The following is a 25,948-nucleotide window of genomic DNA, read 5'->3' as shown; positions in this document are numbered from 1 at the left end:
TAGGAAAAATACATGAATACATCATCCGTCCCCCTGTAGTGAGGACTGACAATCCAATTACGTGGTATCGGAGAGTCTAGTAAGCTATTTGATGGCCGGCGTGATCTTTTAGAAGGTCGTTAAGCCAAGAATCAGAAAATAAAAAAATATATTTTATACTTGGAGGATCCTAAGAACATTTTAAGATTTGTTATGATGAATCAAACGAATTTCTTAAAAATGTAGTGATTTCAGTTTAAGTGAGAGCTGTCTCAGCCAAAATAATTCATTCAACAATTTAAATAAGATAAGTATAAGATTTGGACGGTATAAACTACATTTTATATGCTTTCGATTGGGTTTACAATCCGAAGCTATAAAAAAATACCATCACCAGTCTGAAAGCATTTCTTTTCAAACAGTTGCCTTTAATACCATCTTGGGCACCATCTACAATTTAGTAAAATAAAAAAAAACCTTTCATTCAGTTTTCAGTTCGTTTCGGCTGTGTTTGTGCTACCCGAAATATGCTTCACACATGTGTGTACACAATCACCCTCCCTCGGAGGCAATGTGACGAAGAGATCGCCGATGAATCGAGGGAGACGTTATTTGTGTGAGTTTTTTTCCCCCATGTGTGTTTAGTTTTTCCACCCATTGTGTTAGACTTTCCCAGCTGTGAGAAACTTGTTATCGATGGTTGGTGGCTGTTGGTGGAGGCTGGTAGAAAAATATACGTTTCACGGATGATTGCAGGCGCAATGGGACGAAGATTGTTACCTCGTCTCGACTTGTCCAGCGCCCTTCTGGCGTCATCGAGAGAACGAGTGGGTGGTGGACCTGGTCGTTGAAACAAATCCTAGAACTCGTATTAGGATTCGGGTTTGTAGGTTTTTCAAGCATCGTGGCTTGTGCTGGAAGTCAAGGGTAACAAAGCGGCAAGCCGGACAGGGGGTGGAAAAACGCTCAACTTAAATCCAAAAATATATTCTTCTGTCGCCAAACGGTTTTGGTTTGAGCCCCGTGTACGTTTCGGGGTCTAGTGACCTCAAATCAACCCAAACAGAGAAAAGAAAGGAAGAACGACAAAAAAAAAGCCTTCCACTGTTACCGTGGTTCGGAAACGAATCACATCGCTTTACTTTTGTTTTCCATTCAGCACGGTCTATCAATTGGCTTAGGCCAAACGAACAAAGGCACGAAGTGGTCGGATGCTTGTGGACAGTTTCTCAATCTTGTTACAGAAGCAACCGAGCTGGAACGAAAATTTCTTTCGAAAATTTTGATACCGAAAGAAAAGTTTGTTTGACTCTGTGCCCTGGAGAAACAGACGAAACAAAGTCGCTTACCCTTGGGGTGCTTTTTACCACACATCCCTTCCCATGCATTCCACCCTACCCGAGTAGGGAAGTTTGGCAGAAATTGGCTAAACGCTCGGGAAATTGGAGCGGGTCTGGTGTCCCTCAAGGATGCACCAAACACCAGGCTCTGCTTGGTGGTTTAACTTTGCCAACATAGTTTGCAGAAAATGGACGGACATGTCGTAAATTTTGCGTTTAAGGTATCTTAACGATTTGATTACAGAAACTTTTCGATGCTGCGGGTAATGGAGAGATTGTGAAAGAGATTTGTGGTGCGTGGCTGGTGCGTTGAGGAGGAAGTATCGAATTCGTAGATATTGTGATGATATGAAGAAATTGCAGAAGACGCTCTATACGATTGCTGGGAGCTGCGCGTGCAGGAGGTAAAGAGGAATTTTAGAACTAAATTTGCAATCACTAGAGAAAAGGTAAACTTTGGAAAAGTTATTGCAGATGCAAATGGAACGTTAGATTAAATTAATTGCTTGCCTGATAGTTGTCAATAAATATGCAAGCGGTTTTTTTGCAATTTGTTTGAGACTTTGGCGATGGAAAATAGATTAAGATAAACTCTTCAACAAAACTTTTGAAGAGACGCAACACCGTGTCGGGTTGGTCGAGGAAAATGATTAAAATGTGAAAGCATTTAAATGCATTATATTTATGATGAATCAAACTGCATTTCGGGGGAAGTTTTTGTGCAGATAATTTGAAAAGGTAGGTCATCCAGTGAAGAAGAAAAAAAGAACCAGTCACAGACTTTGATTCTAATGATAATGTTGATGTTTCGCGGTCACTCAACCCCCTCAAGTCTAGGCTCGTGCCAAAGTCTCGAGTCCTTTTTGCTAGTGAGATGTTAAATATACATCGGTCGGCAAAATACAGCCTGCAACCTTTTGATACGATGTTAATGAGACTTTCAAAACCGAAATCCGGAACGATTTCGGCAGGACTTGGCATCAATGCCGTACCGACCGAAAAAAGCAGCTAGGCTCTTCCTAGTCCGGGAAAGGGAAGCTTTTTTGCACCAAAGCTTTTTTTGTCCCCGAAGTGGGTGGGAAAAAGGTTCAGGAAAGCAGCATTTGTTTCTTTGTTGTCACAAGCAAAACCCGAACGCTCTGGCCAGATTCTTCTGGCCTGTGAAGGGAGAGAGATCTTTTTGCAAATCGGAGTTGGTGAGGTCGTGTTGGGTGAAGATAAAATAATTTTCAAGTTTCACTTGATGACAAGTGAGAAAATGTTTTGGGCATGTTTCTGGGCCTGTATCTAAGTGAAAGAAGTCCACTTCCGTGCCCTCCCGTCCTTCCGTTTTCATGCCTCAGTGAAAGGAAAATGAAGCGAGCCTTTGGAGCTGGGAGGAGGAACAAAAACTAAAAGAGGGAACATTGAGTACAGTGTACCGGGTGAGTGTCCTGCTCGGTGTTCACCGGAAGGACGCAAAACACAAATAAGGGTTAAGTAAGGATGGTTTCGGTGTGGATGGAGGGCCCTTTCTTTGGGAGAGCCTTGGGGAGTAAATATTTGTTGCGGCCTGTTAGCTTGTGCGACCTCGTTGAGAGTGCTTCCGTGGATCGTTGTGTAATTAAAATGGCAACGAACCGGTAACCGGTAGAGCGGATGGGCAAAGCAGGCCTTCTTATTGAGATTGTTTGTTTCGAGTGGTGTGCTGTGGGTTGGATGGGTGGGAAGACAATAAGAGAAAATTTGTTTGAAAATGTTGTGCCTAAAATCAATAGTACGATAATGGGAATAACTGCGGTAAGGGCAGATTTGAGGCAGAACAATGTGAAAAGAACTAAACTAAAATTAGAAATAGTTGGAAGAGGGTATTTGAAGGATGAAAAATGTGAGAAATAATTGGTTTTCTGTGGAATATACAGGGTTGCGGAATAATTATTTTTTATCTTAAGCATTTCCAAATTTTGAGCCCATTTATGTTTTGTTATTGATGTTTTTTCAGGACCTTGAAATTACGTTTAATGCGATAGGGGCCTTCGGAAATAGTTGTAGATTTCAATGTAAAAAAAAACACATAAAGTAACCGCACATAACCGCACAAAATCTGAACACTGTAAAGGTTGATAGTAAAGCATGCAGTTGTGACAGTGGATCGACGCAGCTTTGTTAAGAAACATACAGAACTGGGTACAACCTTGTGGTTGCATATGAAATAAAAACGAATCATCCTTCAACCTTCGTATTTATTCGATGTGGCCATCGCTGTTTTCTATCACTTTTTTCAGACATGATACGAATCTGGAGCATACGATCTGAATGTATGAATCAGACATCGAATTCCATGCTTTTGTAATGGAAGCTTACAGTGCGTCGACACTGATGTGAGATTTAACACAAGCTTTTGCCTGAACATCCGACCCTACGAAGTCATCGAGGGGGTTGAAATCTGGGCTGCTGGCAGGCCAAACATATTTTGTTAAAAAAGCCTGATAATATTCTTCAATCACTCCTTAGTCTTTTTAGAGGTGTGATACGGCACTGAGTCGTATCGAAAAATAACCAGTTGGTGCTCATCGAAGTTTTCTTTGATACAAGGAAAGCCCTTCTCCTTCAAAATGCCCAAACAGATATCCATTTTCACTTTCAATCCAGCTTTGATGAAAACCGGAGGCATGATCAATACATTAGAGGCAACTGCTCCCAAACCCCAAACCTACACCGACTGGATGTTTAGTGGGGAACTTAAACTTTACCTTCTTTGGAATATTCTAAAGCTTCTGCGACAAAGTAAACATCAAAGAACTCGACGATCGGATGGTTCTTTTTGATCATGTTCAAAACATAATCTTCGATCGTTCCAGTCGTAAAGCTTTGATTCGGTCCGTTACGAAGTGGCGTTTTAATCGTGCCCTGGACTTTGAATTTATGTCAAATTTGACCAATCGTTGCTTTGAAGCTTTGGAGACATTGGCCGCATGAGCCAACTGTCCAATGGAACGCACTGGGCACTAGGAGAAGTAATAACTGAGCGTTACGTGTTCGGTTATTGTTCGTCATTTTCATGCATTTAATGAATAAATACAGTCAGATTCCTTCTTGATGTGCCTGGTTTATGTTTAGTATGAAGCTTATGGCTTAAAGCTGAATAAAATGGTTAAGCATCCTTCATAAACCCGAGCCGCAAGACATTAGAACACGCAGATACCTTAAACAGAATAAGTCGATCTACAGCTTTTGTATTTTTCAAGTAACTTCGGAGTTGTTCTGAGTACCGATGCTAGTTGTTTATACAACAAACACACTAAGCCTCATACCAAAGAAATTAATGCTTTGTAAATTAAATACCTAAGCCTTTCTGACTATCCGATCTTAAGTTGAACGTTGGATTTCGTTTGAAGATTCCATTAGGTTTGAGTTGTATAAGGCAAAGGGTCGAGTTCTATACACAAATCAATAAATAGGGTTTATAGCCTACCTTAACTTCCTGAACCTTTCCATGCTGTTAGTCTATTGAAAAGGCATAAAGAGTATTCTTCTTAAAGACCCTACAAGGCCATCTTACTAGGCTTACTGAAACCACGTATCTGGATAATCAATTCTCACTACGGGGAATACAGTCAGGATTGGATTCCTGGTCCTGTCGTGTGAAAACCTGCCTCCTCTACTACCGGTCCGCCCAATAAAGAGCATTATGAAAGCGTATTAGCATAAAATTGAGCAACATATTTTAGGCAAAACTAATTAAATTTTCTACACACTCGGTTTAAAGCACCGTGAACGAACGTAATTTAAGCTTACTTACCACCATATTCTTTCTTCTCTTATCATTCCAGAATTTACAAGCTGTGTATGGAAAATCAAACAAAAACTGATATGGTGTGGTGCAACAAAAATAGTACCAGTGCGATAAAATGCTAATGTTTTACACCCCGCGATGAAAGCGAGTATTAGCCCCTTTTGGTAGCAAGAAAAAAACGGCAGAGATAAATCGTAGAGACAGGAAAATCTTGCTCCCGTGGCAACAATATTGCTGTGATCGTCTGCCTTTCCCAATGCAAAATACTAACACCAACTAACCGGTGCTACGTTCTGATAGAATAATAATTTTCTTCTCTGCAGCAAGCTTAATGCGATCAGTTCCGTTGCCCATGGTTGTGTGCTAGAGAAAACTAGAAGCTTACGATAACTATCCGTAAAAATCCAACAGCAAAAATTTCTCTTTATTTTACAGGTTGTAAAAAGTAAACAAAATGTGGTAACACAAAAAAAAGACACAGACGCAATCATAACAATATTCATGACCAAACAAGAACGAGGCGTTAGAAAAAGTGTGCACAAGTGAGTGAGTGAAAAACGCGGTAAAAAAGCTGTCAGCCATCGCAAAAACGGCAAGTGGAAACGTTTCCGGCCTCCAAACGTCTGCGCTGAAATTAAAACCTTCCCTCGTGTAGCTGTTCGTCTGTGGAAGAAAATCGGCCGAAAAAGTGTTGCGGTTCGTTGAAAGTGGGGGAAAATAAAACAAGTAAAAACGCTCAACTGATGCGCCAAACGGAACACAAAGAAAGTCATCCACCCATACGTACGGCCGGCACTCACAGCAAACAGGGGATGAGTTAAAATCTAGTCACAGTGAAACAATGGTGCGAATGTACGGCCCGCACAGCCGAGCCCAAAACGGGCCATCAGTTCGTGGTCAGCGGAGCCGTGAAGCTGGATGGTGGCCAGCCAAATCCGACAGCACCCGCCAGGGGTTGCCCGGCGCTGGGAAGAAAAACGTCATCTGAAATTCGGTCGGTAGCAAAACAAACCGATCCCACCTCAAGTCCTTCCGTACGCGAGAGAAAGAAGAAGAAGTAGAAGAAAGAAGAAGAAAAGTCGTCACAGTTTGTTAGTGTTTTTTTTTAGTGATTGTTTCCCATCCGATTGCCTCGCGCGCGCTCTGGTCACTGTTCTTGGGAAGAGGAAAACGTTCGTTACAATTCCAGCTTCATTTTTTCCTCCCTGTACGAGAAGGTTAAGCTCGTCGTGAGTGTGTGTGTGTGTGTGTGTTTGTGAAGCAGGCTTAAAAGTTTTTTCCCTAACTCGCTCAAATGCAACTACGGGAGAGTGTACGTGTGTGTGTTTAAATGTGAAAATGCAGGTGTGGATGAGTGTATGCGCGCATAAAGGCATGTGAATTTCGCGGCCTCGTAGCAGAAAAAATAGTGTTTGAGCGGAAATTTTTTCTGGTTTTAGTTGGCAAAAGTGTTAAAGGGTGTGTTTTGTGAAGGAAAACGTGTGTGTGTGTGTGTGTTTGTTAGTGTGGTGTGGTGCTTCAGATTTTTCCCGATTCCGTCAGCGGTATTACCGCGCGGTATATCGCGCGGGTTGTTTTTTGTTTTTGGTTCTCGACTGTGAAAGTTTTTCTCTGGTGCGCTTTTACCTTTCGGTTTGGTAGTATTTGGCTTCCCATTCCCGGGTTTCCTGGCTACCATCTCGGGCATTGTCGTCATCATCTAGGGTGCCTTTTTTCACAAAAACAGCAAGATCGGGTAGAATTATTCCTGGTTTTAGTTCAGTTTTTATACATATTCACACACTCCCGCTGGTTGGGTGCTTTCCAACGTCCCATCTGTGATTCCATTTTTCGTTTTCCCTTTCGACCCCATTATTTGCATTCCATTCGTCCGGCAAGCGAAAGGTCAGTTCGTAGCATTTGGGCAAGGCCGGTGGTGAAATTATGCGGTGTGTGACATTTTTTCCGGTGAACACGGTGGCGCCCGGAATTTGAGCCACATTTTACGAGTATCATCATCATCATCATCGTCCGCGTCCTCGGATTCGCTGGACGTTGGAACGAGCGAGGAAGAAACAAAAAACTATCTCTCACGGTACACGTGGCAAGCGAAAGGCAAAAACATCATGGAGATTATTAAAATAACAGTTTTGCTGCTGTGGTCCGTCGCATCGAGCGTGCTAGGATTAGCGAAAGGTGAGTGTTTCAGCAGGTTTTCCATATTGTTTTTCTTGACAGTGTACGGTTGTGTAGTTTCTGTTTTCTTCCTCGTCCTATTCGGGTTTGGACATGGAAGACTTCTTGGTATTCTAGAGGATAAGCTATTGGAGGGATTTCTAGCATCTTTTTTTTTATTATTAGAATTTGATAGTCAGAGATGCAAAATTTCTTGCCCTGGTGCCCATTTGCCGAGATTTTTCTGCTACTATTCTCAGCATCAAGTGGGCCAGCTTATGTTGTTTGACAATGGTGGAGAAAAAAAAACACCTTTCCTCTGTACAGAATAAAAAGCTGATGTTTTAATTGCTTCAGCATTTCCACGTAGATGGATACTTTAGGACAAACGAGTACTTAGAGCGATGAAAAGTTGTTTTAATGTTTTATCTGTACGAGCTTTCGTAGTTTTGAGAGTTTATTTAAATATGGCAATGACTTTTATATCCCACAAAGTAGGATTATTTTTGGAGAGCAAGTCAAAAAAACCATAGAGGAAGATTGCAGGTTTTTTTTTCCTAAATACATCCAAATGTTTGGGGTTTAGAGTTATTTTGAAACATGAAACCCATGTTCATAGTAGAAGAACACTATTGTTATTCGCGGTCTGTACAAGAGTTTTAGTAACTCATTCAAGATCTGTTTATATCTTGTACACACTTAAGTTTAAAACTCAATCTGATAAAATAAAATTGGTCTCAAACCAATTGATTCTATGCTTCAGCTGGGAGAATTGTACAATTTTAAGTTGTTTAAGTATAAGTGGAAATCGTATGTAAAGATGAATGAAGCTTTAAAAACAACTCTCGAAACATCATTTGAAGCTTCTGGTTATAGCAGTAGCCATCCAAATCTAATTCTGAGCTGAATCGTTTGGTATGATTGAGCTGCTGTTCTTAAGAGTTTAATGAAACATAAAAAAATAAATCTTCTCAAATCAGTTTTGTTGCAAATACTCCCTATAATTCATAAACATAGTCACAACGTTTTGCCTTTCTGGCACCAAATGTCCCAGAACCATGTCAGCCGATTGTAATCGATAAAACTTTGCGCAGATCGATCAACTTTCCCTAATGTGCACAATTTTACGCTCAATTAGGCGCGTTTGCGGGGTTCGTTCCAGAGCTTGAACGACGAACTATGTTACTGGTGGATATTCCGGTTGAATATTGCGAAAGAAAAATATTGCAAAGAAAAGTAAAACAAGATTTGTTCAATATACTTTCTTCGCTTCGCGTTGGAAACCCATACACAGCGCTAGCAATCGACGACAGGGAAAACTAATAATATTTCCAATTTATCTTCCCCGTAACATGGTGCGTTTGACTCGGTGCCTTACATCGGTGTCTAGCGCTGGTTGCAAGTGTCATTTACCTTATTTATATGCTCGAGGCAGAGTTTTTCATACGGAGGATTCGAACTCAAACTGTATTTCGTGCAAAGTTCTATTCAAACTTTTTGTGCTACAAGAAATCAATCCATTTCAAGCAGATTTCAAACTACTTACTTCCATCAGAGCTCATAAAAAAAGGAAGAAAACGGTATTTCCGTTCAGCGTAACAAAGACTGCAAAACCAAGTTGTACGCTTGTTACAGTTGAATTTATCGTACAAACTCTACTTACAGATGCACATTAAAGTGTTATTATTATTAGCTTTATTATTATTGCTATATCCTGCTGCTCTAACTATCATGCCACAGTTGCACTCGAAACAGATGGTACCTCAGATGCTGGTACCGAGACAAAGCAAAAAAATAAAAAATAGTCCGATACTCAATTCTTCATCAATTCTGATCCTGCAGCACAATGTTCATTGCACCTTCCAAAAGGCGCATCCACTGCGATGGAGGATATTGTCTGAGCTTTGTGGTTAGGATGTGCTTGATTCCTATTTCCAAATCCGAAACCGGGTTCGGAATGAAAGCTGGTTAAATTTCTCCGAAATAGGAAGAGGAAATTCGTTCGTTTCGCTACCCCACTCGGAACTGCCGTGTGCAAAACGGCGTATGAGTACTGGAAGCTAGCAGGAAGGATTCTCAAGCCTTCGTCTCGTTTTCATTGAACAGATTTCCCTTTATCCTTGCGGGTAAGTTTCTGCAACGCGTTCGGGATGGTGTGGTTTCGTGTCTTGTTTTCGTGTTTTTCTTTTCTCCTCTGCATCATTCGTTTCATCCTCAAGCACATGCAACTGTTCGTCTACGGTGAATACCGCCGCCACAGCATTGAAGCAGCGAAAGGACAACGCTGAACATGCAATAGCATTGAAGCAGGCGAACCATTCTCGAATGTACGATGTTTGGTGAGAAGCGTAACCGGTGCACAGCCAGTGCATGGCCAGTGCGTGGAAACGAGACGCGAAGCGCATTTATTTCCTCGATTTGAAAATTCCTACCCGAAGGCGTTGGGTCGTTGGAAATGGCGCTTTCTTCGCGCTGCATTGCGAGTGGTGCGTTGGCAGGGGTTGGATTGTGCAAAAAGCAACTGAAATGCCCACAATTTGTCGGCTGCGGTCGACATTATCAAAACATGACAGTTATGTAGTGATTCGTTCCAAATTCTGCTCGGCGAACGCGCATTCACTTGGAACTTGAGCTTTATGTGTGTGTCTATGGGAGTTTTTTCTTCGTCTAGTGCTCGTTGACTGCAACACAACGAACTACAGCGTCTGTATGACGAGATGTTTGCACAGGCACAATCATGGCTGGTACTGGTCTTATTTGGGAAATGATTCCGATCGATACCCTGATGCCCATCTGCAGCAAAATGGGAGATGCGGCGTTTATGTCCATTCGATGGATTATGAATACTGATTTTTAAAGGAGCTATAGTCGTAAGCTTTAATTTGGGTTGATTTTTTAAGCGTGAAATACTCCTAGTTGAGATTATTTAAGAAATAAAATTGGTCGTAAACTGGCACAAATGCGATTGACATCCGCTTACAGCCTATCAATCCAATATTCAAACTTTTCTGCCGAAGTCACTAAACCCATCAGTTTTTGTCAATTTGGACCTGGAAAGCTATCTTTCCAACCAAGTTTTCTAAGGCTCAAATATGACCACTTTGAACCTAGCACTCTAGTACGTATTTTAATATTGTATTTTAGTATTGTTGACAATACTGAGTTTTCACCCAAGTTAAGTGAAATTTTGGACGACTTCAAAGGTTCACCCATTTATTTTTACATCACATACATCGCATAGGTCTGCCGACTGCAATGGAATGTTCATGTGGGATATCTGCAGCATGGAAGGGCCTTAAGCATACGATATCTTTGCCACAAGTTTACTCCAGGAGTTCGAATTTCATTCATGGAGAGACCGGGAAGCCAATCTTTTTGACGCAATGCTAAAACAGTCATTAAATTCAAGCTTAATTGTAATTGTGATGTTTTGGACGGCCCGATGGTAGAGGCCACAGGGGTGACGATCTTCTCACGGCACGCGTTAAAATTCTTTCCAGAACGCTCCTTCGTAGTGAAGACTGAGTATCCAACGAACCTAGTAAGCCATATGATGGCCGGTGTGACCTCGTAGGTTATTAAGCTAACAAGAAGAGGTTAATCCAACTGCTGTAAAATTTTGGTAATTTTCGTCAAAACACTAGCAGCCAATTTATGTTTGCTACTAAAAACTGTAATCGTTGCTTCAAGAAACAGTAGTTCGTAACCAACATAATAAACTGTGTGATTGAGCTTTACCTAAACCTAATCTTGCACCTCAAATTAATTTTGCTTTCTAACGTTCATTACGTCGACCTACGCATATGAGCTATAATTTAAAACTTAATATCATTTGGAGGCTTGCTTGTAAAGCTTGAAACTCGTTATCATAATATTTAATATACTCAAGCATTGGTGAGCCGTCTACCTTCAACGAGGTCTATAAGTGTCTGCATATAAAGCGAATCTAAATGAAACCTCAAATGTAAGACATTTTCCAATTTCAGGTGCGCATTTAAAATTCAAACCACTTTCTCTCTTTCTCCCAAGCATCTCGGTGCCAAGAACCAAACCTTCCCCATAGCATTTAAGGAAGGAAATTAACACCTAAAGTAGACGATCATCCTGCATGCGTGCGTGCGTGCGCCAGCAAAAGCAACCTTTTCAATTATTCCGCATCAATATTGTGCGCCTCGCACTAACTCACACGTCGAAATGATATAAAATATAAAATTTCCCTATCCGGTCGGTTCCGTCGATTGGCACCTCATTGCTGGGCGGGTGGTTTTTTGGATAATGACGCCATTACTATGACGCGCATACGTGTGCAAGTTGAAAATCACGGCCCTGTGCCGGTGTTGTCGTCCGGGGCCGGCTGGCGCTGATCCGTAAGCGCGCGGAAAGCGTTAATTTGCGGCACGTTTCTGCGCCTCGTCGACGGCAGAATTGGTACGCGTGGCACGCGCTCACAAGTACTGGCACCGGAAACATACCACCGGTGGAAAATCGCATTCCCTGGGAACAAGGCGTGGTGAAGCATTCGTAGCATTTGTAGATCGTTTTTGTACAGCGAAACGTTCCCCACGCGAATGGCGGTACACATTCATATTTGGTGCGAGTTTGGTGTTGATAAGATGGTGGGAAGGTAAAAGGAATAGACGAGTGGAAAGTGCTGCACCATTCTCCCTGTTTATCCCCTCCCCAGTCGCTTTTCCTTGTGTCCTTACGGGCTCGTTCCGCTAGCGAGAAGAAACACGAGCCTGGATGGAACAATTCTTTGAAATTACTTCATTTCCCGGTATGCAGCGGCGCGCTCATAAAATACCATTAATATGTAATGAAGTGAATCATTCATAATTTACCTCTATCTCATGCCTTCTCGTGAAAACTTCTCTTAACTGCACCTGCAACTTCGTACCCGTCAAATGAACCCCTACGCCCTCTCTTGTCTCAAAGCCAGCCCGACCAGGTGGATTTTAGCCCGACAGCGTTCCGTCGCGTTCTGCAAACGTTGATAAGCAAACGGGATGGGTAAAGTTCGCACCTTGCACGCATCTCAGCAGAATGGCGATGACGCTGAGGTTGTGGAGGCCTCACACCGTCATGGAGGCGTAAATACGCGAAAAGTTACGCGCCGGAGCCGAAAATTGTATTTATTTTAACCAAGAAAAGCAAACCAAAGAGCAAGTTGGAGCTAGGACTGGAATTTTGAAACCATCCAAGATCTGACGGCGAACAGCGCGAATAAAAAAGAAGCGTATTATTTTATTCTTTTCATGCACTCTTGCTTTGTACCGCGAGACATCACTTTTTATCACCTACCGAGCACTGCGGGCACGCTCGCGGACGAAAAATCGAACACCAATCTTGTTGTTGTTTTTCCATTGCGCTTCCATCGGACACGACCAGCTGCTTGCGTACCCGGTGCAAAGTTTCCACGAAAACGATGCTCGTTTGTCGGGCACCTACGTTAGGTGACGATGGTACACACCCAGACACGGCCGTATAAAATAACTTCCCATCGTCTAACACCTTCTTCGGCCGGTAAGCGGCTTTTTATGACTCGATTTCCATCAACCGTTGGAAGCATCCAACGGTGGTGTCGCTTCGAAGGAGGCTTCGTAAAACTGAGAATTTCATCCGGGCTCGGTAGCACTTAAATGGAAGCGTTTATTTCTTTCTTGGTAGAAAGTGGGTCAGAGGGAACGCTTCAATGCACTTGCCCGGTGTTGATATTTACGCCCGGTATCTCTATTTGTTTCGAGAGCACTTGTTGTTTCGGGGGTACGAGATAATAACTTCGATAGCATTTTTTTTAGTGTTGATATGAAAACGTCATTTCGATTTCACTTAACCTAATGAAGCGGGATTATTGGGATGATCGAGCAAAAGATGATGGACCGATTGTCATCCAAGACATATCGAATATTGATTTAACTTTGTAAATGAGACAAGCGAAAAAAACATTCTTATGTATGATGAGATAAATTGAATCGATTTTGCACATGGTTCTTATGTTCTGAAGTCACCATTTGTTTAACTGTAAGAGAACAGAATTTATGTTCTAAGGCAAAAAATTAAACCCATAGTTCATATTTTTACTGGGATTTTTAACGGCTATGGTTTTTAACTTTGTTTTGACAGCAGAACCAAAACCATAAAGAGCTTTTTTGTGTAATGAAATAAGTGTCAATCAGTGACACACAAAGCCTTGTGGTGGAGCCATCTTGAGCTTTTTTAGACTATTGCGGTTTAGAAGCTGTTATAGAAGCTTTACCCTCCGGAGGACATACGTTGGATCCGCGCGATAACTATGGTGTGTTTAATAGACGAATACCTCGTATTATTGTTTGAATCAACGAAACTCCTTCAGCATAAAAAGCGATCATCTGTTGCCAGAACTACAGGATGAACCCATGGCAATCGCCAATCGGTTAATTCGGCTGATTTTGAGCTAGTGCTAGGTGCTTTCAATCTATTTCAATATCTATTCAATCTATCTTTCGATGTGGGTAATGTGGTTTTGAAATCGAGGAGGATCGACTTGACGATCCTTGGTCATGTATGTAGTAACTTAGCCTAGTCGTGGATCATTCGTGGCTTATCAATGTTTCGGTCAATTTGCTGACGGGTTGAATTGAAAAACTCGTAATCGAAGAGTAGATGTTTGATGGATCTGTGATATTTTGCTATTCTCAATTTAAACATTCTTTACGTCTTTACACGACTGTGGTCGCCTTTGGCCGAGTGAATGGATGATATTAACAATTGTCTTTGACAACGATCCATCTCTTGGAAGTGTTGAGTCTTTCAAATGTATGTTTAATGATTACTGGCGGATTTCTTTTTGACGAAACAAGGCGTATTTTAGTAAAAATTAAAGAGGGTTTTCTAATCACCCTACGCATTGAATAAAAAAAAAACAAACAAACAAAAGAGTCGATCAGCAGATATTACTACATCAAAGAATTGAAGCTTAACAACTCTCAATATGTCTCAATAGATTAATCCATTGGTTTTGATTCTAATTCAAGTGTGCCAAAATTGTTGTACTATTGTTTTTGTGCTTCGCTTTTGTATATCGTTTAGAACATTTCGAATCTTGGTCAATCTTATCGAACACTGACAAAGAGAACATTGACAAACACATTGACAAAACAGCATTAAACAAAACCCATTGCCCTCAGGTTGGGGCCAACGAACAAATAAGCAATTCGAACCATTTGAATTGTACGCCGTCTGGGTCTTGGCGAGCTGACTAGAAAACTTGTCTTGATGAATACCATTTGCATGGAGAACCATTTTTCTTGTCGCACTCGAGCGATTTTCACTTGTCTGCAACCTGATTCAGTTAAATCGGATCAGCTTCGAAAGATTTGTTTCACATGAGCAAAAAGTCAAAACGAACAAACAAAAGCCAAAACAAAATCGCCCGTATATAAATAAATGACTAAGTGAGACAGGCAGCCCTGCTGAGTGGAGCCGGTGACCGTACGAGTGGAATGGCGGTGCTGCAGACGATAAAAGTTGGTCGATAATTTATCAGCTGGCCATCGAAGTGATTTTCGTTGCTGTGCAGCCAAAATGCAAAATCGGAAAAATCGGTGACAGATAAACGAATAAAAATATTACTTCACTTGAGCACTTTGTCCGTGTGTTGGTTCATTCATTTTCTCAGCTGGAATGCTATGCTTTGTCCTTGGTAAATATCGTATCTCCAGAGGTGGGTAGAGATGCGATAGAATTTATGTACCAATCTGATTTCAAACTGAACAAAATCCTCCACTGCAACAACCAATATCGACCGTATCGAACAGAGATTTGCTTTATGGTATTTGCATTTTGTGTTGAAATGATAAATTGTTTCTCGATAGTCTAATTTGAATTTGCAAATTTCAACCCCATGTCGGAGCGTTGCGCTAAACCGACATCCATCCGAACCGGGAAGGATGTCAATCTGGACCGAGACTGGAGAGAAACCTTTCAATATTTTATTGATGAATTGAAAAGCATAACCACTCACGAGCCATTACTTAAGGAACGGAACGGCAAGCTGACTGTATCGTTGTAAAATATTTTATCGATTGTTCAACAGGCAACAACCCTCAACCGATTTTCTGCTGGGTAGGAATCGCTCAATGCCAAACGAACGATATTTTGTGCTCGCGTAAAGTTTTCCCGCGCTCTCGAGAAGTCATGCTATTAACGTGAGGTTCTTGTTGGTTGAGTTTGATGCATTTCCAACGTATTTCAATCCAGGTCAATGGTAGAACCTTCGGTGCATGCTTTTCAAATTTGTCTTGATTTTTTCTTCCAGTTTTCGGGGTGTGTTATCCCAGAATGTGCAAGCAGGGCGTATTGTGAAAGTGCATCCAACCTGAGTTGCAGGACGGTTTCACTGTTTGGCGGGTCATTTATCATGTATTTGGAGCACCGATTTCTATTTATCAAGCTCGATAAAAATTGATCCATTTTCGGTAGAGTATTGGAAGATCGAGAAACAGGAACGATAAGGGAGAAAACACTTTTAGTTATTGGTGCTTTCCACGCTCTTTTCGAGAAACATCATGAGTTGCATTTAGGATAAAAAAATCTTCGAAGTCCAGCACGGGAATTTCGAAGCACGTTTTAAGATCTTGGATGTGCTAGCTAGTAAATTTGTGAAGTCAGCTTTAAAAAAAGTACAGTTAAAAAACTGGTAGTGAAAATAAAAGCCTGAAACATTCGTGTTTTAGCTTCATTCATTTTCAGCGCACTTCATTCGTTGCACTCAATTTCCACGAGCTGTTTTAAAAGGATTTGGAAGACAAGTTGCTTCGAAACCAATAACGAAAAATTAACCAAGGAAAAACGGCAAAATAGCCAGAACACACGATGTTCTTTCAACCTCCTCTCGTTGTTATTACCTTTTTCGTGCTAGTTCTACAGGCTACGTGGAAAAATGACGAAAATCCAAAGAATCGTGCGTCCCAAGATGGCCGTTTACCTTACCGTGTAGCCGCGGAGAAAGTCAGACCGACCATCGAGGGCATAGATTTTGATGCACTCACGCTTTATTGGGAGCTTCACGAGCTTCGTACGATCCCTTGAGCAGAACGAAGAGCGAAGAGCTTTCTTTTTTTAAGATTTTTTCCCTTATCCATATTCATCCAAGATGATAAAGACTAACGAAGGCAACAAAAAAAGTCTCACTCAAAGTCTTCGAGACTTTGTCTTTATGGTGATGTTGATGCTGGGAGTTGTTTTTTTTCGTTCGTTCACGTTCCCTTTATCTGTCTTTTCTTCACGCTTTTTGCTTGCACGAGACAAATCTATCTGACGAGTTGCAAAGGAAGCGGACAACTTGGAACCATGTTCCAGCCCCACTAGGCAGGGGACGGTCCGAAAGACGAAACCGAATCGAGCGAATGATTTCTTCTCAACGGTGGTAGAGAGCATAGCGTATATCGGATGGGAAAGCGAAAGGATGAATCGAAGCTTCTCCCGACGAGCTTTATTGCTTTCGTGGCCGGTCGAACTTTATTCAGCCAGTTTGAGTCGTTTTTTTTTTTGCTTTCCCTTTGTGCTGTTCTGTGCCCAAAAGTAAGCAGCAATCTTTGAGCACCAGCATCACCACTACTGACTTTTTTTTTCAGATCAGTCGGCTTTGATCGTGATGAAGCTCCCTGGAGCGATCGGTCACAGGAACGAACAAAGCAATAGTATCTCTTTTTCTTTCTTTATGTGTGTGTTTGTGTGGATTTTATGCTGCTTTGATTCATTGAAGTTGAGGCCGAAGCAAAGCGTACCAATCGAAGATTGAAACGGCATCAGCATTGGATTTATAAGCTGCTTGCAGATTTCTCGATGCTTTGGTAGGGGCTGTAGCCACGAGCATTATTTACCTTGTTCGGGTGGCGGTACAGTGGGACGGTTGGGATTGGTTAGGTCAACTGACCAACGGTTGGCCAACATATTTCTTGTTCGCTTCTTATCGCTTGCCATTCGGAATCGAATCGTCGACTTATTGGGTTTAGTCTATTCTAGATTTTTTTTCTCACTCCCTCTCTCTCTCTCTGTTTGCTTCACAAAGTACCAAGATTTGCAGAGATGCTTTTAGCAGTGATTGATATTTTTTGTGCATCCTATAGAAGTAATCGAAGGTACAGCAAACAGAGCAAGGATTTATGAGAGCTCAGCACTTGAAGTATGGCTTAGCCAGTGATGCCAACGAGAATATAATATGGTTTCGGTTCTATGCATTGCAATTTTTGTTGAGTTTATTTAAGAATCATTTCGTTTTGTTTTATTTTTTATCAGCATAGGGTTGAACGAACGAGGGTTGTATCAACAATTGTTTGAAGGTAATTTAAAGAAATATGAAATATAAAAATATATTGTAATTGTTTAAAAGGCAAGGTATCAAAGCATACACTTACCTGTTATTTTAATGCACCATGATGAGATTAGTTTTCAATATGAATTTTTTGTCATTGATTGTACATTAAATCTGCACATTAACCTGGTTCACGAGCAACGGTAAAGGCTTATGTTGCGTTTTTGCACCACCAAACAAACAAACAAAAATCCCTGATGCGATGAAATATTCGATGCCGGATATCGTTCATCAACCCGCCCGGACCGGAAGCCGGAAGCCGAGTATGACTTTGATGTTCGTCCGTCTCTAATCGTCCTTGACAATGGCCGGCCGGTTTCATCCAATTACTGAAGTGGCAAACATTAGGTCATCCATGCTGCACAGCCATCACACGCCATTAACAAAACATAATCCAAGCGCTCGTTCGGCCGCTCGTTGTTTCGGTTCCGTACCGTACGTACTGGGTTGTTTTAGGATGAACGAAGTATAAAGAGCATCCCAGGGAAAAAGCTGATGGGAATTTCATAGTGTACCCGGTATGCAGTAGGCCCGGTTCGGTTCCTGATGCCTGATCCCTGCTTCCTGACAGCTCGCTTTCCGGTTGTAGTCTTGTTTCTGGTGGCCTGATCGAAAGCAGCAGCACCAGTCGGGCACCGAAAAAATAAACAAAAAAACCGGGTCAGGAGCGGATGATACGCAGGGGAATCGAAAGCATGGGAAAGGGATCGGTTCATGCGGTAGGTTTCGTTGTGTGATGATGCCATTTTGACTACCGTTGTTGTAGAGCATGGGAATGGGCTGGGCAGAAACTTGTGTGTGGTCTTCCGGTGCTCGAGCAAGTAAGTCGCCCATTTGGTAAACGTTGGTCGTTGGTCGTGGATTGAATTCTCAAAGGAAACCAACCCACCCATCCTAGGTGCCTTTGGACGGTTGGTCGTGTCTTGCAACAGCTGGAGCGAGCAGCTGGTTCATTGGACGGCGTACCAGGCAGCTTCCATTTCTTTCGAGCATTTCGTGGCCGAAGCCGGGAAAATTTTCGGGTAATTCCAGATCCGAGGGCTCGTTGTGGGAGCCCATTGTAAGTCCAACTGGTTGGAAAACGTTTCCCCTTATTCGCAGCAACTCGTGCTGGCAGAAACTGAACAATGTTTGAATAGCCTTTTGCTCACTTTATGACACATCCCGTCGTTAAGCGCAATAGTCTAAAAATCAAACAATGAAACAAAAGTCACAAACCACCAGGCGTCTCCATTGGCAGGTTAGCCGACTGTTTGCTTTGCTTGAAGTAATTATTTTACCAGATTAAACCATGTTTTTTGTTATTAAGTAACACATTTATAAGTTCGTACCTCGACCGTACTAGAACACTCAAAGTGTACTTTAGTTAGCGGTGGTTGGGTGTATGTGTGTGTGTGTGCATGTTTGCGTCGTTTAACTTTTAAAGCTGCTGTTACATGCGATTTCCACTTCGTTTCCGTTCAAGGCCACTTGGATCGTTATCATTGCGGTAAAATGTGTTGCTAGAAACTTTGCTAACCACATTACCAATGGCACCATCCGTGCCGCACCAGGCGCCTCCATGATATCTTCGCATACACGTGCCGAGCTTATTGGTTAGCTAGTTGTTGGAGTTCGATTGGCCGTGTATGTGATTAAATGGAACTAGCAAAGAGTAAACTTTGACGCTTGACGTGTCCGCCCTGCTTGCTGGCACGGCGCAAGCTTCCTCTTATGCTTGCTGCTGTAATTAAAGCTCGTGTGAGCTAGTTTAGCATGGTTTTGCCCCGAATTAGTTTGAGGGCAGCTGGTGTTAGGAATGTGAGCGAGATACCACACTGGCAGATGTCATATAAGGAATCAATACATATATCTTTTATCGAAGTTTCCCTTAAGACAAATTTAATAATGCATACGCTACTGAAGAAAATATCTCAGAATAGAAACAATTGTCTATCACATTTCGACGAATACACCTAAGAGATTTACCTTAAATTATCGATATTCGATTCTCATGATTTATTCAACAGGCACTGTTACGAGGAAAACAAATCGCTTCCCACTAAGCAAACAACTTCCCAATGCTTGCATATCCTTCTCAGCCCTTATTTAGCGGTTTCACGAGAATCGGGAAAAATCATCTTGCTCTAATCGAGTAGAAGATGCTCGCATGAGACCCGCACCAACACCTGGCACGCAAAAGATCTTTCCCGCATGGCAATGTTTGTTGTGCTCCACGGGGAAATCATGCTAAAACAAAGAGTTCAACAAACGCTCATAATGGATTTTTGTTGCAAGAGCATCGTGGTAGCGAAGCGTGTTGATAGTTTCTAGCTTGGTGCGTAGTGTGTGCGCGAAGTGCTACAATGGGTGCGATGCTTGATAATTGTGATGTAATTAGCCGTAACAATAAGTAGCTGCTGGAACATTTTGGGTAACGAGTATGGCAGATAACAGATGGTCCCTAAAGGAATGTGGAGATTGAAGTACGGGAGTGATTGGGTTTGATGCTTGCTGGTGTCGTGCTCTTGGGATCATTGTGGGAGTTTGTATGTCGGATAAAATATAAGCAACAGTTGTGAAGTTTTTTTTATATGAAATAGTTGTAAAATATCAGCAACACGCTACACTACGCTTTGGCTTACTAGACTTCCCGATACCATGTAGTTGAATAGTCAGTCCTCACTATGGGAGATGGTCCGGATGGGATTTGATCCCCAGTCCTGAATTTTGAATTTTTGAATTTTGATTAAAAGATTACCAAATTGTGTAGTTGATGAAAAAAAGATGGCGCATTGAATGAACATGCGCTACTTTTCCATACAAAGCATTCTGAAAAAGGACCTTCTTTACAAAGCGTTTCAAAAGCAGAAAATTCACGACTTAACCAGCAAAAATATTGCCAGCAGGGTGACCAGATCGCGCTTGCTGCTGAAGGTCCCAACATGATCTTTTCGGATGATAAACTGTTCACTCAGGAGGTATACTTGAATAAGTAGAATGATCGTGTTTATAGAGCATCTATTCGGAATATATCAGCCGATAAAATAGCAGTCGAGCGGCATCAAAATACGTCATCGGTGATGGTATGGGGAGCAATCTCAACCAAGGCAAGAAGTCGCTACTATTTATCAACAAATGCGTGAAAATCAACAAGGAGTACTATTTAGAACACGTTCTGCCAGGCTACTGGAAACCATACGCCATAAAGCTTTTTGAAAACGACAGCTTTTACTTCCAACAGAATTCAGCTCCAGCCCATAAGGCTTCGATCGTTCAGGAGTGGTGCAAGGAGCATTTGCCATGTTTCATCAGCGAAACGGAATGGTCTGCTCTGTCTGCAGATTTGAGTCCGATGCATGAAACATGCTTAGAAACTTGAGCAAAATCATTTGTTTGAATTTGGACGGATTAAAGATATGGTTGTTCAAGATCTGGGACGAAATGCTGGATGAATTTGTGCCTGCATTGTGGCCTGCAATTGTGGCCTGCAACAATTTACAAAAGCATCTACGGGCCGTTATCAAGTGCAAAGGTGAAAGGTTTGAAATAAATTAAGTGAAATGCAAGAGAGAAGTGGTAGGATTCGATTTTATTACATGGATAAATGTTAATTCTGTTCTACAATGCCTCCCTGTAGATCACTCCTCTACATTCAACTATAGATTACAGGGAGCTACATTTGAGCATTGAGGAAAAGTAAGACATTAAAGCAATCTCCCATTTTGTATGTGATGCAGTAAGTAATTCGAACTAGCTTTCTCGTAGTGTGAAATTTACCAAAGACTGAGAAAATATCTCTAAGGATTAGAAACAACAGTCTTACAAAGAAATTGGACTAATTTTACTTCAAGCTGTATAAATTTACACTTTCTAGCATCTTGAAAAACAATATTATTTTAAACTAATTTTGAGATCGTTACAAACCGATCCAAGCTGTTTAATTTGCTACATTTCAATCTTTATCGTTTCGTCAAGGTTTCTCTAGTTATAAAAACCCAAATAAATCAGAGCAAAACCAACTCATGCATCCAAGAATCATCACTTTGCTTCGGTAGCGGCCGAACCAGCTGGAGAACCCGGAGGAAAATAAATTAATTTAAATTATTTCCATGCCACTAGAAATCATAAAACAAATAATCAGCAAAGAAGCCGCGCAAAACTCAGCGCCCGTACCAGCAGCCAGGAGGGAGCCAAACAGCATGCAGTGCTTCGCACGCTGGAAAAAAAAATCTTGCACCATACCGAGCCCAGCAGCATCCTCGCGTGTGGGCATTGAAGCTTTCCGAGGACTTTTTCCCGAACCACCCGAACCCTTTTTCTTTCTCAATAATACTCGTCTCGCCGCATGGTACAGCTTACCGGATGGAGTGAACGTTTGAGAATTTTTCCTCAAATGCCGTTCCTCTGTGGTGTGGACTTTCTGGTCTACTGTGTGGGAAAATCCTTGTTTGATTAAGCTCGGCAAATATGTGTGTGTGTGTGTGCGCGCGAGAAATATGCTTTCTCCCGGGGGGTGGATTCATTGGATTTGTTGATGAGGAGAAAATTTAGCCACAAGTGTGTTTTGCTTCCTCTTTTGGGGAAAAGCACTTCATAAAGCTGCTGTGTGGGGTGGGTTAGATGAGTAGGGTCTGTTGATACTCGAAGTTTTTTTTTTCCGAAAAAAACGAATCGTGCCACACAAAAAGGGAACGCGACATAACTCGATTTTGTGCTGATACTCGCTGCTGTGTGGCTTTGCGCTGTGAATAGAGCTGAACTAAATAGGTGTAGTATGTGAGTGTGTGTGTGTGTGTGTGTACTTTTTTTACAAAAGATTATTAGGGCTCAATGATGCTTCTTACGTTAGGATGGTGGATTATGAAAATGAGACACTTTAGCGTTATTGTGCGCTTTTTATTCATTCCCTTGTATTCTGGCGTGTGGTAGCTGCTGAAGTGGACTGAAGCTTAACTGGAAGTATGGGAATATCGCGAATCAGACTGGTAGGCTGGCAGTTGACTGATTTTGATGAGTCCTTGGGTGATAATGCGTACGCGTTACAACATGACGAACATAATCTGTTGATGATTTATTTCCTTTTAATTAAGTCTTTCATTCAATATGCTTTACTAGTGGAAAACAAGGAGCAAAGAGGCACGTTTGCTCTTTAGACTCCAACACTTTGGATTTGTGGTTATGGATCATGATACAGCTTGAAGTCTTTGGTACTTTAGTTTTTATGTTTTATTGTGAATTTATTCAAAACTTAGTACAATTTTCCAACAGCTTATTATTAGAATTCAAGGACATTATACTGCACATTTAAACCTTCCAAGGAATACTCCGGCAAACCTTCTGTCAGCGAATACATTCTTGCTCACCACAATGCCATGGTATCCTTATCCGTTCAAGTACATCTAACTGTCGCAGGTTCCATTACATTGGTACTAATTGTTTATGCACTCGGTAGCGGAATCGGTATTGTAATTTAACATTAGCGAAACCAGCGATAAAAACCAACTCAATCCTCTTTGCCTTTGCGATCCATGGACGAATTGTGTTGCTGGTGGTTTGAATGCTTGTTGAGAGTTTTTTTTTGTTGTACGTTACTTTGCAAATTTCAAGTGCCGCTTCGGTAATCGTTTCCCTGTGGTATTGAAAAGGGAAAATCGCTAAAGCTTCCTGTGCTTTCGACCGGACACTGGCGGAAGTGCCTGTCTGTCGGTTTCCGAAACATGGTTTAAAACACGACTCGTCTGCGGTTAGGTATGCTGTTCGTGCTTTAATACTGACTATATGTATGGTAAGCTAGTACGGTGTGGTCCGGATGAGATTGGTTTGGAATGAGTGTGTTGGCAAAAGGGGGTTTTGTGCAACATTGTTTCTCGAAAAAAAAATGTATAATTCATTTTGTAAGATTGTCGGTTTTTATGAGGCTTTTTGTTGAAACATTTGAATAGAAAAAAGGACTAGTGTTGTAACATTTTTAGCTGCTTTTTGATGACCTCAGCATACCGCTTTGCGGCAAAGTTTTCCTTAAGCTAACCAAATCTTAACCGTTTGAATTAAACCAATCACCAAATACGGAGTGTCATCATAGCAGAAAATGTCAAGCAAAAGTTTCACCATCGCTAACTTAAAGTCATCGCTAGCCATTCATGGAACGAGCAAAACCGTTCCTAAAACATCACTAATAAATTGAATTACCACCTCACGCGAATACCGACTAGCCAGACGGTTTTACGCGTGTCTCTACGCTCCAGCTCAAACCACCATTCACCGAGGACGTATTTTCCACGTATGGACGGTTGGTTCGTCTGTGTGATGGTGACTGTGGCAACAAAAAACTTACCGCATCGCACTGACAGCGAATCATAGAGAATGATTAGGTTCAATTTCCTCAATTTCCAACCGGTAAGGATAATGGAAAACTTTTGCCCGCGTGCGTCACTTTGAGCGTCGCCTAATGTTTTGGGGGGTTTACTCCATTTAACTTTCGCACCCGTCTCGGTACGGTGCGGGCGAGAGCGGTAGATGAAAAGTCATTTCTGTGCTACCCAATAGTGCCGTACCGTAGACTGGCACAGCCGGGTACCATTTTAGTGAACTGCTTTAGAGACACACGTTTTTCTTTGCTGTATATCTTTATTTCGGCATTGTGTTTCGTTTCTTGGGTAGGAAGGGAAAAAGTGAGGTTGAATACGAGTTAAGTTGGAGTGAATTGAAGCGTAATTTAAATAATGAGCTTTTGGAAATATTTATATACTGATTTGAAACAGACACACATATTTTGGATAGTTACTACTTTTGACAATGAAAATTTAAATCGTAATGTTTAAAGGTCTTTGAGGACTTAGTGATCAGTTGATGCACCGTCAGAGTTTCAAAACGATAAAAATGTTGCCTTAATGCTATTCTTACGGCTGCGGTCCTCCTAACCGTCCCATAAAAAAGTAAAGGTCTTTTTTATAAGACGGTTTCGAAATGCCCTCTGAATAGCATTTTGTAATCGATCTTAAGGCCCATACATCTAATGGACGTAGCCCACAGCACGGTTGTTCCATGTATTTTCATTCCCGAACTCAAAGGAGGAGTGAGTCTTCTTTTTAAACATTTTTGAAAGTATAAACTTCCAGGTTCCTAGTACAATTCTTAGACCAAGGCCACTCTTTAGCTTCGTATTTAGATCGACCGACTTTTGTTCAAACGGTCCTTTATCAAAAATTATAACTTCATACCTTACTCTATCTAACGCAATCGACCTCTAACCTAGAATTAATAGTCTCAACTTAAAATTGCTTACCACCTATTGAATAAGGATTGAATCCATGTTTTTCTGTCTTTCATTTATGGTTTTTATTGTGCTCCATTAAGGTATTCGGTATAACGTTTTTTCGTTACGTCAGTGTTCTTCTTTTCTATTACGTTAAATTAGAATAGCCAAGTAGCTAATTGTTTTAGTAGCTAATAATGCATTTTAAACAAATGTCGCTCTACATTTTGTTCATTAGATTCAAAAATTAGAAACTTTTGGGACCTTGTTTTTTTTTTCATCAGCCACTGCTAGTGACCAAATATTGCCTATCGAAACATCGAATTCCAACATCGACTTTCAGCTACAGGGGCTACCTCTAGCAAAAAAAAAACCTTTACTCACCTGATATAAAATTAAAGATTTTGAGCAAATTATTGCTACATAACTTTGTGACACAGAAAATCATGAAAATTCCTACCTTTTAGTTGTCGCTAAATTATCTTTTTGAGCAAACTAAGTTAAATGTACACCTCTTTCAAAGTCAACAAGGAGTAAAAAAAAATCATGTTGTTTAATTGACTGCCTCAAGCATTACTCATAAACAATTTCACACCAATTTTACTCGTTTAAATTCATGCCACCTGACAAACTCATTATTACTTTGTAGAGTAAAAGTTTAGCAAGATTTATTTGCAATTTGATGGAATGAAAACATCTTTTGATGATGTGTCTTTCGCACAAGAATAACAACCTTTTTTCCCGCGAATCTACCAGCCGTGAAAGCCATGGTACCTCACGTGCGTAATTAGCGACAATCTCACGTTCTCGCGCACGCACGTCTGCCTGTCATACGCCTAGTGATAACCCTTTTTCCCACACACATACACACATACATACACGCATAAATTAATCCATAGGCCAATGAGAGATTAACTTCTTCAGAAACATAGTCCCTCAGGTAAGGCTTGGTTGGCAGCTTTTCTCCCAGCTTTCTATTTTTCTCGTTGGGTCGGCATTCCGGTTGAAGTGTACATTGGGCTTTCGTCCGGTTTCAAACCTGTCGGGTGTTGTTCATCAGCAGTCCTTGCTTTCAGCCGCCTGTGTTTCATTCTGGCTGCTGGGGTGAA

The 25,948-nt window shown here is 41.4% G+C and overlaps 2 protein-coding genes across 3 annotated transcripts in view; one reads left to right on the top strand and one right to left on the bottom strand.

Moving 5' to 3' along the window:
* Positions 1-25,948, bottom strand: part of LOC126565134 (elongation of very long chain fatty acids protein AAEL008004-like) — a 588,598-nt gene that overhangs the window by 46,089 nt on the left and 516,561 nt on the right. The gene's annotated exons all lie outside the window — the stretch shown is intronic.
* LOC126564703 (lachesin) overlaps positions 7,194-25,948 on the top strand; it is a 93,797-nt gene continuing 75,042 nt past the window's right edge. Inside the window, exon 1 of the mRNA XM_050221793.1 lies at positions 7,194-7,269. Within this exon, the coding sequence (XP_050077750.1) occupies positions 7,200-7,269 (70 nt within the window). The 5' untranslated portion in view covers positions 7,194-7,199. The remainder of the gene's footprint in view (positions 7,270-25,948) is intronic.

Source organism: Anopheles maculipalpis, chromosome 3RL (assembly GCF_943734695.1).
Source record: "Anopheles maculipalpis chromosome 3RL, idAnoMacuDA_375_x, whole genome shotgun sequence".
NCBI lineage: Eukaryota > Metazoa > Arthropoda > Insecta > Diptera > Culicidae > Anopheles > Anopheles maculipalpis.
The sequence above is the reverse complement of the archived record's forward strand: the minus strand, read 5'-3'. Positions and strand labels throughout refer to the sequence as shown.